Source organism: Bremia lactucae, linkage group LG10, assembly GCF_004359215.1.
Source record: "Bremia lactucae strain SF5 linkage group LG10, whole genome shotgun sequence".
In the NCBI taxonomy this organism is placed as follows: Eukaryota; Oomycota; class Peronosporomycetes; order Peronosporales; family Peronosporaceae; genus Bremia; species Bremia lactucae.
Genome location: NC_090619.1, coordinates 1,704,928 through 1,719,517, shown reverse-complemented (window position 1 = coordinate 1,719,517; position 14,590 = coordinate 1,704,928). Strand labels below are relative to the sequence as shown.

Genomic DNA, 14,590 nt, shown 5'->3' with positions numbered 1-14,590 from the left:
GATGACGGCTAGCGTCATCAGTTACGCGAGGTATCTATAAAGATACGCTCGCAATACATATTAAATGATATCTATAGAGAACATTTTAATTGGTAAAAATAGGTATTTGTATATAATTCTATTAAATATAAATCAGTCTGAAAATTACAACCTACTTGGTAAGTGCGCACGAGGAGACGGATTACCGCTCCCGTGACGACTCTTTACCAGAGTTCTTAGTGTGTTGGGTGAGGTCGCTTGCGCGCCCACCACAACTACCTCACTGCACGCAAGAGAAGCAGATTTAACCGCTTCCTCGCTGTGCTAGGGTGTGTGCTTAAGTAGAGCGTGGCCGCATTACGACGTGCCCGCCTACAGATTACGGGTGGGGTCTAGAGTGTTCAATAAACGATGTAAATTGACACCTAATTGGTATTGGATGTCATCGCATTGCAAAAGGCTTGATGGACATTTAAACGGCGCATCTGCTCGGATAATAGGAGCTGACGAAGCCAAAATTCAACAGGAATGTGGTCTCCAAGACCTCGTCGCAAGCCGAATACGTGACCCGACATGGGAATGAATTTGTAATAAAAAGTTTGAACTGGCGAGACAGTAGTCAATTCTATTCTTTAATTTACGGGCCGTAAACTTCAATGTATCGGGATTGTCGAGGCGCCAAAAGTCGATTAAGCCCATCGTAATCATCCAGTCGAAAAGTTCCGGTCTTCCGTTATTGTGATAGTTGACGGAAGACCGAGCCTTAATCTTGCGGCATATTTTGCGAAGATGCATCTGTAGTATTAGCAGCAACATTAATTGCACTTGTAACCTTGCAGAATTTTGAAGTATGGCAGTTGTATGGAGCGCAAGATGGAAAAAATAACGGTAAGCTGGACCCATTTCGTGAGGTCGATTTCACAGAAATCAATTGAGCGCCTGGAAGAGCCTATCAACCAGCAAGCACCCATTGCAAGTCCGAGAAATTCTGTCAGAAACTGCCTTAAAATCTAAACGAAATCAAATGCATGACACTTTAACCATACAAACACACTTTCACACGATGTGGAAAGCGTATTTGTGTCACGTGATGTGCCATGTGAAAAAAAAATTCCAAATTTTTAGTGGAAATGTTGAATAAAAGCCTCTTGTCTTTTCTCTTGTACTTTATAGACGTAAATGCCTCTCACGATAACTCTAACCTATTGTATGCAGATCAGGTGGATGCTTAAAAAAGGTCTCATATAGTATGATGGATGAAATCATTGCGGAAAATTAAAAATAGCTAGCGCAAAAGGTGCGTAATTTAACGTTATAGAAGCTAGAGAGAAACAGAAAGGTGTTTGTTTGTGTGAGAAAATTCAGCTTGGTTGAACCAATCGTACTTGGACGATTCCATTAAAAGTTTCTTGTATCTGGCCGTCGCTCAAAAGCGTCCGTCACTGATCATCTATCTATTTGCTCAAAGGTATAAATGCTTGTTTGTTTTTGTTGGAGCCCTGTACTCTGAAATATATCTAAGTAAATTTCCAGGTGCTGTGCAAAAAAATCGAGTTTTGGAAATTTGAGGACAAAATCCGAAGTGGCTTATATTGAGTTATATCTGGTCAGCATAACTTTGATCCACTCATTATATAACCCTCATTAATTTTCCATGTCATTGGTAATTACGCTAAGTAATAACAGTTATTACAAATGATAACCTTTAGAAGAAATGTAAAAGATGGAAGAAGACGTGGCGTCGGGGGGAGCAAAGCCCTGGTGTACCCTAACACCGGTTACCGATTTCAACTTTTCCGTTGAGGGGATTGGATTCACGCTAAGTTTGAGGAATGCCATTATCACCACTTCTTAACCACTTGAGCTAGTTTCGATAATCTCAAATCACGTTATCTTTAGCAGTGCAATACCAACAGCATTTGCTGTCCAATACAGCACGACGTAGCATGTCTATTCTGATAAGAACAGTTAAGGCTGTGCGAGTGAAGTCAAACGTCCATCACATTCTGGTAATGTAATCGCTTTTAAAACATTCTTGAAAAAAGCGTTAGCATTCGTAGGCAGAAGCACAAAACCATTAGTGCAACGGGGCAGTGCCTACTTCTACTGCTTCAGTACAAATCCACTTCACACTGCTTCAGTGCGAGTGGTACCTCGTCACTTCACGTACACTAGTACGTGCAGAGGAAGACTCTCTTTAAAGCACTTGCTTTAAAAAGGGTTAAAAGTAAACTGTATTTAATATAATCAAGTTCTTCTGTCCCTTTCTATTTAATACTTACTTAATTATATACTGATACAAACATGTAATAAAGTCTTATCTGCCTCTCTCTTTGCGCGCGTCCAGTGCTGACTGGACCGCGGAGCAAGTAGATGTAATGGCCTATATCTACCAATAGATGAGCTTTCCGAATATTACTATGTAAAGTTATATTCTCCAATTATTATCTTCCTTTTAGATAATATACTAATGAACAACTTTTCAGTGTTAATTTCATGTAACGATAGATCTGATACACCCGAAGCATACCGCTTGGGGTGCTAATCGCTGTAAGCGGGATATCAATAGCTCACATGAGCAGTTGGTAATAACCACAACTAAGTCTGGTGCACTGTACATCGTACATTCCACCATATTGTTCTGGAGAAAATCCTTTCTAAGAGTGGGGTTTGTACTGGTATTATGGCAGCATTAAGCTTATTATAGGCATATACATTGCGGCATTTACCATTTGGCTTTTTGGCACAAATTGTCGGTGTCGATTGAGGAGATTTACTCTCGCGTACCATTCCAGCCTCGTGCTTAGCGCGGAAGAAGTCGACAAGGACGTCACACTGCTCCTGAATGAAGGCCACTGGCGTGTAACACAGTATTTGGTTACAGGAATTGAGTCAATTTTATGACGGACACCTAAATCGATGGTGGATTGGTGCACCACATCTTAATTCCTTAACTAAGGAATAGAAAGGATCTGTGGGATCCTTAAGGATCGATGATTCATTCCGCGCACTAAGTGTAGCTTTTGTGTCCTCCAGGAAGGCTTCGTCCTGATGCGATGATGAGGTTAACTCAATATTTGGTCGAATAACCACCATATCAGATAGATCACCAGCCTTTAAGGCTTGCCCGAAACTCATCAACAGACACTTCGTTTAGCTCTAAATGAGCATAATGAAGGGTTTGCCTCAAGGCTAACTTCTATCTCAATGTTGCAGGTGACACCATTTACAAGCGTATGCAACTGCTCACTCGTATCACTTTGTGACGTTACAGACGCTTCGCGTCTCTGCTGTCTCCGGGTCGATATAATGCGCCTCTGAAAGGCCGGAGCATCCACTTTCTCAAATTTTCCAATCTCTTTCTTGCTCAATACCAGGGCTCGTGTCCAATCGTACATTCGACAAGGAGTTATGTAACTCAATTCTCTTTTCCAGTGATCGATTACGTGTCACTTCACGTGCATTAAAAGGGTCTGACCCATTATGCCCTGGCAAATTGCCAATAGTGTCACGACTGGCACTCAGTATGGTGCCAACTCGGCCGACTATACTCGGTGGCCTTGAACGTGCCACTTTACGTGTCTCACCCTTAATGGCTCGACTATAGGCCTACAATGCTTTCAGCATTCAGCGATCTGTCATTGCAACGAGTGTCACCGGACGGAGCACGTGCTGTTCCACTCCCTTTTCTTAAGCCGGACTCAAGATTATTTTTTTCAAGATTAGAATTAATGCACTCAGACATTTCAATGTCTAGCACATTAACAGATTCGGTTAGTGATTTGCGCCAATAGCGCTTTAATTGCCTAGCAAATGTGGATTAATGACTCTCCAAAACTTAGATAGGAACATTCCGCGTTGCGCCTAAGGTCTTAGACCTCCAATCAATCCATGGCTCATGGCGTTCCAGCCAGGCCATACTAAGATAAGATCATATCTCGAACCTTAATCAAGGACGAGACAGCATTCCTCATTGTCAAAGTCCAGAAACTTAATGTCTAAATTCAACGGAACTTTAGGAACAAAGACGCTCATCTCTTGTGAAATGCGAGAAGGGATTGAGAGCCTCCAATTATTTTAAGGGCGCGGAAAGCGCTCGGTCTCTGATGGACCCTCCGTCAAGGAGAATGGATCTCGTCTTACTGTCGTACGATACATCCATCATCAGTTCAGAACGAGGTTCCCAACTATCATGCGAGGGTGGATACCCTCGCCAAAAAAACGAAGGAGATATCTCGTTTGAACCCCTTTCATCTCACGTGATTCGAGAAGCGTTCAACAAGGAAACGCTTTCCACCACTCGAATCCGTCAATAAATGTGGAGGATGAGGGATTATCGGGTTCGCCTCGTTCACCGACCCGAGTCAACATCATGATTCCTCTCCTATTTGAGGTAGGATTTTTGTCACGAGCGATCTCGTCGCCGCGAGTTAGCGGTGACGGTCAATAATATTTCTCGTGACCAGTTAAAAAAAGGTGCGCGAGTTGCGACTGATCAGATGTTAAACGAAAGGACACATCAAGTCCCTTCAAAACGAGCTTGTGACAGCTCGTCAAAAGATCTCATGCTTGGAGAACGTAGTAGAACGTCTAGTTTGTGAAATACATACTCTGTCCCGAGACTATCATGTTTAGCTCGGGACCGCCAGGCTTTGGCAGACGCCTTAGACCATTCCGTGGTGAGTCGGAATCGGAAGAAGCCTCGTACGGATGGTACGAACGAGGACGCCAAACATAAAACGTAGGATATGTACGCATCATACGATGCAGCTCGATCATGTACGCATTGCCTTAGCGATGTAGTACACGAAACGGACCACTATACTGGTAAAAAAAAATATTTCTGCACCCATTCGTCACGACATGTTTAGGTAGGTTAACCGTAGATAGTAGGACTAGATCATTAACAGTAAGTGCAATAATATTTGCTTTTCCATTATCGTCAGTTTCCGTTTCTGTCGGTCCCCTGCATATGCGATGGAAATCTGTACAAAACGGACGACTACTTCTCTAGCCAGCAGGAATTTTCCTGCTGACCCGGTTTTGTTTTTGTCTTCAGTGCGATCGGTGCGCACTGCGGAGATGTCACTCTCTTTATTAGAGAGAGCATTCTCACTAGTATTATTGTTTTCGATGCTGGGTCTTTCAGCATCGTTATCAAAGTCAGTAATAGCATTATCGCTATTGCTTTGTAGAAGCATGCACTAAATTGTTGATGGCAATCTTTACCATCGGCAAGAATTCGCACCAACTCGTAAAAGAGTGGACGTTTTCGCGAAGGATCTCTTCGAGGATACGATTTGCTCGTTTTCTCTGACCATCTGTTTCAATTTAGTCAGAAGCTGACATTTCAACTGTGTTTTAGGTAATCTGAACAGATATTGCCAAGACTCCGCCGTGAATTGAGGGTCTTGATCCGAGACCAGTTCACGGGGTAACCTATGAAGTCGAAATATTGTGTCAACAAAGACACGAGCGCAGCCTTTGGCTGTGGTCGACTCGGGGCTGCAGCACGATAGACCATCTTACTGAAACGATCAACAAACACAAGAATACATTATTCTTGTGATCGTCTTCGGGAAATCCGAAGACAAAGTCCATAGATAGGGACTGCCAACACTCTGCTGGAATAGGCAGAGGTTGTAACGGACCACCGGATGAAGCACTGGGCTTCACCCGTTGACAAACTTCGCGAGCACGCATGTACTTGCGAACAGACTCATACTGGCGTGGACAGTAGAAGTCGCGATTAATCGTGGGATAGGTCTATTTACGTCCACGATGAGCACTTATTGGTGCATCGTGGCACTCATACATGGTGCGTAAACGCAAATCCAAATGGATGGGGATGACGACACGAAAATTTGACGCCAGCAATAACTGTGTAATATATAAGCCATTGCGTGTTGTCATTCGATCTGTTAAGGATCAATACAATTTTGACAATCCATTCAAGTATTGTTGTGATTGATTGCTAAGGTAATCCTAAATAAAACATTAAAAACCTTAACTTCTGGATAGGCTCTTCTAACATCGCCAGCAATGTTGACGACGGAACCCTTATTGTTGCAACAGTGGACTTATCCTCACGGTTGATTGTTGAAACAATAGGTCTATCATCACGATTGTTTTGCGCAGCCGGCTCAAAATCGGTCCGGCGCGAAAGGGTATCAGTGACGAAATTGAGTTATCCTGGTTTATATTCCACGGGGATGTTGTGCTCTTCGAAGAAAGAAAAACATCTCGTCATTCTTGCGAGAGGTGTGGACTATTTACGGCCGTGCCTAAAGAGGCATGGTCCCTATAAGCAATGAACAGTCTATCTTCCAAGAGATAGACCCTACACTTCGATAGTGCATATTTCAAGGCAAGAAGTTCCTTGATGTACACTAGGTAATTGCGTTCAGCTGGTTGAAGCTGACACGACTGATAGCAGACGATGCACTCTGCGGCGTCTGAGTCATATTGCATTAACGCACAGCTGATTGCAAAATCGCTCGGAGTCACAGACCACATGAAATGGTCTGTCTTAGTCCGCAATCGCCAGGATTGACGATTGCATAAAGCGTTTTTTTTGATACCCTCAAAGAAACGCTGACAATCAACGTTTCATGGACACTTTTCATTTTACTTCAACATTGAAGAGAGATGTACTGTCATTTCGGTATAATTGCGGGAATACTCGTGTAAGTACGACGCTAAGCCGAGGAACTTTCGAAATCCCTTTACATCGACTGGTACAGGGCAATCGGTGATTGCCTTGATCTTTTCCGGATCCGGGCGTACGCCTTGTTATCCAAGATGCATTGATGAAGTGGTATTTTGCTTGCAGTGAATATAAACTTTTTAAGATTTGCATACAGCTTATGCTTACGCATAAGTGAAAGAACCTTTCGGACGTGGGTACAATGTACTTCAACGTCCGACTTCCCATTCATGGATCTGCTATGAGCAAAGAGTCATTAAAATAACTCGGTGCGAAATTCTTCATAAATCTTAACAGATTCGTTACACATCTGTTGAATGTCGCAGGGGCATAATTAAGCCCCTATGGCATAACTAGCCACTCTTGTACTGCTTTCTGCTGTGAATGGGATTTTCTGTTCACGCATAAGGATGTGATAGAATCTATCAATCAGATCCATTGACGAAAATATACTGCTCCTTGACATACCACCAATGATTACGTCTTTTCGTGGTATCGGCGTTAGAGCCGGTACTGTTGCAGCGTTCAATTTAGTAAGCGCATGCACAGCCCGCCATCCTCTTGTTGCTTTACGCACACAGAAAATCGGAGAGCTATGTGAGGAAGTTGACTCCTCACATGGCCCGCAGCCAAGCGATCGGCAAATATTTGTCGATCGCTAATAATTGTTCATGAGGCAGTGACCACTGCTGAATGTCACAGTACTTCGAGCCTGGTTTGAGCTCGATCTCATGTCGAGTGCCTTTATTCTTAGGCAACTCGCACGGAACTGTTTCAGGAAATACATCCTTGAATTCGATAAAATGTTTACATAAAGGGTTTGTCTTTAAAGACCTCCAAGATTGGGACGTACACGTTCAATCCGAGTCTTCATATCGAGGACACTTTCGTCCATTGATGAGCTGCTAACAACCCGTTCATTCTCAGGAAATACTATTGCCAACCGAATATCGGCCACGTACTTGTCATCTACGACAAGTACGCAGATCTGGTTGACTTTTCAACTACGCCGATCACGCAAGAACCGTTTCTGTTCAAGCGTTGGCAATTGAGTTATCTCCGAAGTTATCTTCGGAGGCGCTATCAGATCAAGTGCATAAGCGCCTACACTTATTCCATTGTTTACTAAGACATATGATGTATCAGTTTTCTCTTTGAAACTTATTTTCAAAGATACCTGGTAACCTTTGACCACAGGTTTCTGGGGACTTATTTCTGCTGATTCTTGGATACTTATTTCCGCAGATTCTTGAGGACTTATTCCCTCAAGTTTTATATGGGGAGTATCCTCCCTACTGCCTCTAGCTGTAGCTGCGCATCTACAGCGAGATCCTCTACGATCGAATCGATAGTCGAAAAAAATTGCGTTTCGAGCAGTTAAATTCTATAATCTCAATATGCATCAGTAATGCGCTCAAGTGTCTTTTGATCTTCGTTTTCGTCAGGTTCATAAGCCGGCCGCGGACGAAATGGCCGACTCGGGGAGAGTGGAACAGTCGCCTGAACGTCGACAGGCGGCTGACTATGAGCTCTGACACTCGTAAGAATGTCATTTCACGGCCCAGATGCCCACTAGATGGCGCATACGTTCCTTTACCGCGTCCAAAACCAGCACTGAATGCATCAATAGGCATCACGGCTTTCATGACGAAAGTGTCCTCGATGTGAAGACTCGGATTGAAAAAGTACGCGTGTGTACTTGGTTTTAGTGTGGTGCGATTATCCACAACTGACTGGAAATCCGACCGCGTTTCATTCGTGTATTGTTTCATCGAATCGTTCCAGCGACGATGGCGAAAGAGGACGTTAGCAAAGACACCGCCAAGCAGCACGAGCAATAAAATCGCTCCTGCAATGACTGCCACAAGCATCCATCCCGACGTCGCAGTCAAGTAATTCGTCGAAGAGACGCTCGCAGAATTATCAAAGTCGCTCGCAATCACGTATTTGCGATTGTAAATAGCGTCAGGCAGTACACAGACATAACGGATTGGATTGGATATATCGTGGCTTTTGCATCGATGGGGCAATTACGACTGGAGATCGCAACTTTTAATCGAGTGAGTCCTGTAAAAAGTGGAAGCGTGGAATCCTTAGCAGCCAAGATGAGCATGAGATCATTCCTGGCCATCTAATGATATCGAACAGAATGCGCCAAAGCGGCAGCTAACAATCATTCGAACCAAATGAATTCGAACAATTCTGCGTATCACGCAGCGCGAGCACAAGACTAATTGCATGCAGGACCTCTGGTCCCTCCCGGTGACACTCCACGTGTCGTCGTCGTCCCAACTCACAATGATTTGCGCTTGCGCATCATGTATGAGTGTCACGATGCACCAACAAGTGGGCATCGTGGACGTGAGAAGACTAACCTCACAGTAAGTCGCGACTTTACTGGCCCCGCCAGTATCAGTTCGCTACACCTGGTAGCACTCGTAGACAATCTACGCCTGAGTCTTTACAAGACTAATTTCTCACGAAAATGGAAGAGGTTCCAGAATTATCAGTAGCGCACAGCGCCGCTTATGACAAGCTCAAAACCTTATTCGGGCTTGAGCACGTGGAATTTATTATCTCCCAGGGACCCGAGGTCCTGCATGCAAGGCTTGAAGCCTTCATGCGGTACGAAGCCTCCCTGATCGTTCAGGTACAGGACCATTTAGCGGCATCTATTCCAACCCGGTACATCTCTGTACCTGACTCAGAGCCCTCGGCTCTGAGTCAGGTAACTCGCGGTTCACAACGACTGTTTTAGAGTCTGTTGAATTAACCACTCCGCATAGTTGTCATGAGTTCAAGTCTAGCACCGGACGATATCTTGTGAACATTATCAAAATCTAAATCTTGTCCTCCTCGCCTTTTTAAAAGATTGTCGGCCACTGCGGTCATCCAAACCGTTTTAGCAGTTGCCACGGCGAAACAATTTAGGTCTTTCGCACTGCCTCTTCTATACTGACGTTTCAAAATTTCTTGGATGTTGCTTTCCAAGCAAGCATGTCTCGTACCACTCAACTTATTCAAGTGGTCGAACTTCGACACTGCCTGTGCTTGTGGATAGCCGCCGGTATCTTACTCTACAGTGTGATGGGTTATTACACTGAGGTCTTGTGCAATCGTGCAAACGACCGACCTATAAGTGAGGCCATCGCACTCACTCGTAGGACATCCACACGCTTGCGGACGCTTCAATACAATCATCAAATGACCCTCTGTTGAACGAGAGACAGGCATCATCACGGATTGATGCTGCCAATTTATGCACCGCTACTACTTTCTGAGTCATGGTAATCCTAAGATGTCATCAAAGTTGTCATCCCAACCTAGTACGATAAAATTATCATCGTACTGTTCACCCTTTAACGTGTATTGGATACCAATTACACGTTTCTTTGCTGTTATAGATGCGCCTGTTGCTAGGCGCACTGTCATCTTCGTTCGAGGAATATCGCGCTCAACGAACTTGAGCCTGCGATCTTCTAGCGATTAGCGTCGAATAAAATTGTTCGACGCCCCTCAATCGGTTAGGGACTGACGTGGCAATTTATGTGACACTTTCATTATCAAGGTAATGCGGTTAACCTCATCATCACCTGGGGCAGTTTCACACAATGTTTTGTACGTGAGGAGCAACTTTCGTCAAAAGGCCTGACGAGGGCGCCCCCCCCACCTTTTTAAACACAACCGGTTTTTTTACGATTCGCCTCGCCATTGCAATTTCGCAACAGCGTTGGATCCGCGTCCTCCGCTGTTCCTAGCGGAAGGTCGATCGTTTCGCTCAGTGTTTATTAGGCACTGGGCGTGAGGGCACTACATTCATAGGCATAGTGGCCCGTCTTTTGACAACGATTGCATTTTTGCAATCGTTTGTGACTTGAAGAGCGAGGTTTCTCGCTCTCCACTTACGAGAGGTCCATATGTTCTGGACCTCCATTTTTTCTTGTCGTCTCAGAAGACGATAAGCTTCAGAGTACACAAAAACCTGTTTAAGACTGAAGTCCTGTTCCGCTATAGAGACCGCTTAATCGAGGAAACGACTCTAATTCAAGCCGGAACTGGTGAGTCCTAATTGGACTGCTGCAAGGCCTTTAATAAACACAGTTTCTTGTGTTTGTTCATCAATTGGATGACCTACGATACAACTGACAAAGTATCATGTATGCTGGGCATAAAAGTGAAGGTCACGCTTGCCCTGCTTCAAATCCAGGAGCTCGATTCGAGCCCTGAATTCGGCAAGTGGCGGCTCAAATTTTGCATGAGCCGGGTTTTAAAGACCTCAAACGACCCAAAAAAATAAATGGTTCGTGAAGCTAGAGCCCTACTAAAGCTCAAGATTTGGCACGTCCGGTTAAGTTGGACATGCCAAATTTCATTTGCGTCGCATCATCATTGATGGGGCAAACTTAAATGGGTCGTCTAATTCTTGCGAATCATTCTAAAGGGAGTAGCCTTCGACTTCCTTGAACTTAGAGATTTCGATCGTTAAGCTATCGGTCGTCTCGGAAGCGTCGGCCCGCTAGCAGCATGTTAATGCTGCTGTCTCAACAATTCTAATTGTTGAGCACCCTCTTCTCTCTACACCTCCGCGTGCTGAGAGACTTGCTGGTGAAGTAAGGCTACTTTTTATTGGGCCCGTCGAGCTCATGTTGTGTGATTTCGGCTATGGCCGCATGCTTTTCATCTGTGTTCAGAGTGAACAGCATATCGCCAACGGCTGGCCTCCCGCCTTCAACCGAACTGGGTGAACCCTTCACGCGTTGCGTGATAGCCTTCTTGAAGGGCTTGAAAGCTCCCTCCTTCTTCATCCAACATGTCCATGCTGGATGGAACGTGCGTAGGCCGTTCAATGGACTACGAAGTGCTGTTAGGTTTAACGTGGCACCCTTTGCTAGTACTGATAACAGACTAGTCGAACTACACTGATTACAGCACCTCAACTACTTCACGTACACGACGTGCAGAGGAAAATTCCAAGTAGCTAAGAAGTCTAAGCTACTAAAGGTAAATATTAAGGCTTCAGAGTAGAGAAAAATAAAACTGTATTGATATACCAAGTTCCTACGTAACGATCTTCTATCTTCTACTGACTTTAATATACTAATAAGAAACTATATATGGAGCCTACTTGCGCACCGCACAATCGTGTCTTGTGACGATTGGCGGGGTCGATTCAAACTTTAATCAACCAATCAATAGAACTGATGTCTTATTGCGTCAATATTACCAACTTTAATAATTTTTGAAGTATTAAGTCAAAATTAAAAAGATAATAATTTTGTACTTCTTTACTTGTTTCCTTTCAGAAAATAATACCAATTGTTCCACTTATAGAAAATAATATTTTTTTTTTTATGTTTCGAAACACCCCGTTACAGGTGTCGCACTCGCTGCTTCGGGCTATATTTAGCGCTTTCGAATGTATATCGGACACGTTCCTTCCTTCCTTGCTAACATTCCTGAAGTGAATTCATTACTAAAATAAATTTATTAAATCCCGGAACTGCCCTTTCTTCAACATTTTTTAGACTCACTTTTAAAAGTTTACCTGTGCACACACATGGAACATTCACGTTTTGGCTACCAAAAGTGAGCAAAAAACAGGCTGGTCGGCCCATCTCGTCATTTTTTTTCTCGACTAAGGCGTTGATTACGCTTGTATCCGCAAACAGCCTCTCGGAACATCCTACCATTCAACTTTGATTACCTTTCACTGACATACATGGTCATTCTGGAATTCGCAATGAAGCAGTCACGTGAACCCTCGCTCAAGCGGGTAGCCTGCCGCCTTGCGGCGCTCGACGACGTATTGCTGCACCAGATTTTAAGTTACGCAAGCGTAGGCGATGTTGAGTCGCTGACTGTTGCCGTCCCGATTGTCTCTCAGACACTATTGTCCTCCTTTCCAGGTCTCTGGCGCAACCTCTTTGTTCAACGCTGGACAATACTTAATTTCCCGCTAGACGCTGACGCCACGCTCGTCATTGACGCGAAGCTACGTGGTCTTTTTCCACGCCATTCGACTGAAAGCCGCATCTTTCAGCTATTGACACATGCTATCGTACCCGTTCCGTCCTATGCGGACCTGAGTCAGACCACGCGATGTCAGCGTTACAGCAATAGAATACACCGGTAAGACCTTGCTGCAGCTGAGCAAGGCTGCACTGATTGACTGTGCATGCTTTCTAGGATTCAGTCCTTACAAAAAGCAGGTACAAGACCTTCACACGTCGTACACTTTGCGTTTGACGGAGATGAATTGGGCGATAACCGATGTGTGCGGGCCAATGTGCCATTTCCTCAAGGATTTCATGTTGCCGTGTTTAAGCGACGGGACCTCGGGAAGAATGGAGAGTCGGTGTACCAGATTGGGTTTGTAGCAAGCGGCTATTACGAAATTCAGATTGTGCGTCGAGACAGGGAGGGTGACAATCCCGAGCAGCACCTTGAGGAGGAATTGACGTCTGTCAGCCTTACACCGGTCAATTTTCCACTTGTGGGACGACAGCCGGGCTGGGATCGGAATACCTATGGGTACCATGGAGATGGTGGGCGCTTTTATTACCAGGCAACGAGGGTTGGCTTTTCGTACCCTGCGCATTGAGCACTTTAAGCAGATTTTGACTATTTGTATCTATTGCAGGGTCGATTGTTTGGACCACGATTTGGTGCGAACGACATTGTAGGCTGTGGCGTGCAGCGAAATATAAGCTCAACCGAGTCACACGTCTATTTTACCATCAATGGAGACGTGATTGCTCCTGTTGTTGAGGGCAGCATCGAGAGCTCATACACGAGTTGGTATCCGGCGATTGGAGTGGACTCGTACAATGAAGTTCGCGTGAATTTTGGTCAGGAACCTTTTGCATGTGACAGTATTGTAAACGAACTACTCTCCGAGTGTGTCTCGAATGTAGTAACAGCAGCAGATGTGCCGTGGTATTTTATTCGGGAATACAGCATTGAGAGCTTACTGTGGCGCCGCCAGCAATTTCGAAAGTCACAAAGTTGTGACGATTTTGAGAACTGGCAAGATGCTATTTCTGAAAAGGACAAGCTGCCAGAGCTTGGACAGAGAAATATGTTTGAGATACGACGTCGACTGCAATGTTGACGCGTTACAAAGCGATCACTTAGAGATCCTCGTTCGTAGCATTTGAGTTGGCTTGAATGATAGTTTGGGTCATTATTTGAAGTTATCATTTCTTAATAAGGCGGAATTTGTAAGCGTATCGTAACCCTAACATCAATTGATTAAGCTTCACAATTAATGCAATATACATAAGCCTGCTTGCTAGCTGACTCATTGCGTTCAAAAGATCAAATACATTTCTGCTTCAGCGAGGTCGTATTTTGTGCAAAACGCAAATGCTAGCTCCCGAGGATTATCGTTGCTGTGTACTGGTATTTGATTATGTGCCATTGATCATATGTAAAATGTAGCTGACCGCGAGGATTCGCTACCAAATCTCGTAGCATTGGACGTCAACTGTACTTGAACGTCGCCCTAATTGTAACGGGGTGTGTCGTTACATGCAATTAACACTTAAAGGTTGTTAATTAGTATATTATCTAAAAGGTGAAAATATTTGGAGAATATTACTTTTCATAACAATATTCGGAAAGCTTATCCATTGTTAAATATAGGCCATTATATCTACTTTCTAGGCGGGCACGTCGTAAAGCGGCCACGCTCTACTTAGACACACACCCTAGCACAGCGAGGAAGCGGTTTAACCTGCTTCCCTTGCGTGCAGTGAGGTAGTTGTGGTGGGCGCGTTAGCGACCTCACCCAACATACTGAGCACTCTGGTTAATTGTCGTCACCGGCTCCTCGTGCGCACTTACCAAGTAGGAAGTAGTTTTCAGACTGATTTATTTTTAATCGTATTAAATATAAATACCTAT

General features: G+C 44.3%; 1 protein-coding gene across 1 annotated transcript; it reads left to right on the top strand.

The window, feature by feature from the left end:
• Positions 1 to 12,306: 12,306 nt before the first annotated feature.
• CCR75_006865 (uncharacterized protein) lies at positions 12,307 to 13,796 on the top strand (the record flags this gene model as incomplete). Its single annotated transcript, XM_067964930.1, has 3 exons — positions 12,307 to 12,814; positions 12,872 to 13,259; positions 13,326 to 13,796. Exons 1-3 carry the CDS (start codon positions 12,405 to 12,407, stop codon positions 13,794 to 13,796), a joined length of 1,269 nt encoding a protein of 422 aa, XP_067814730.1. The 5' UTR covers positions 12,307 to 12,404.
• Between the last annotated feature and the right edge of the window lie 794 nt (positions 13,797 to 14,590).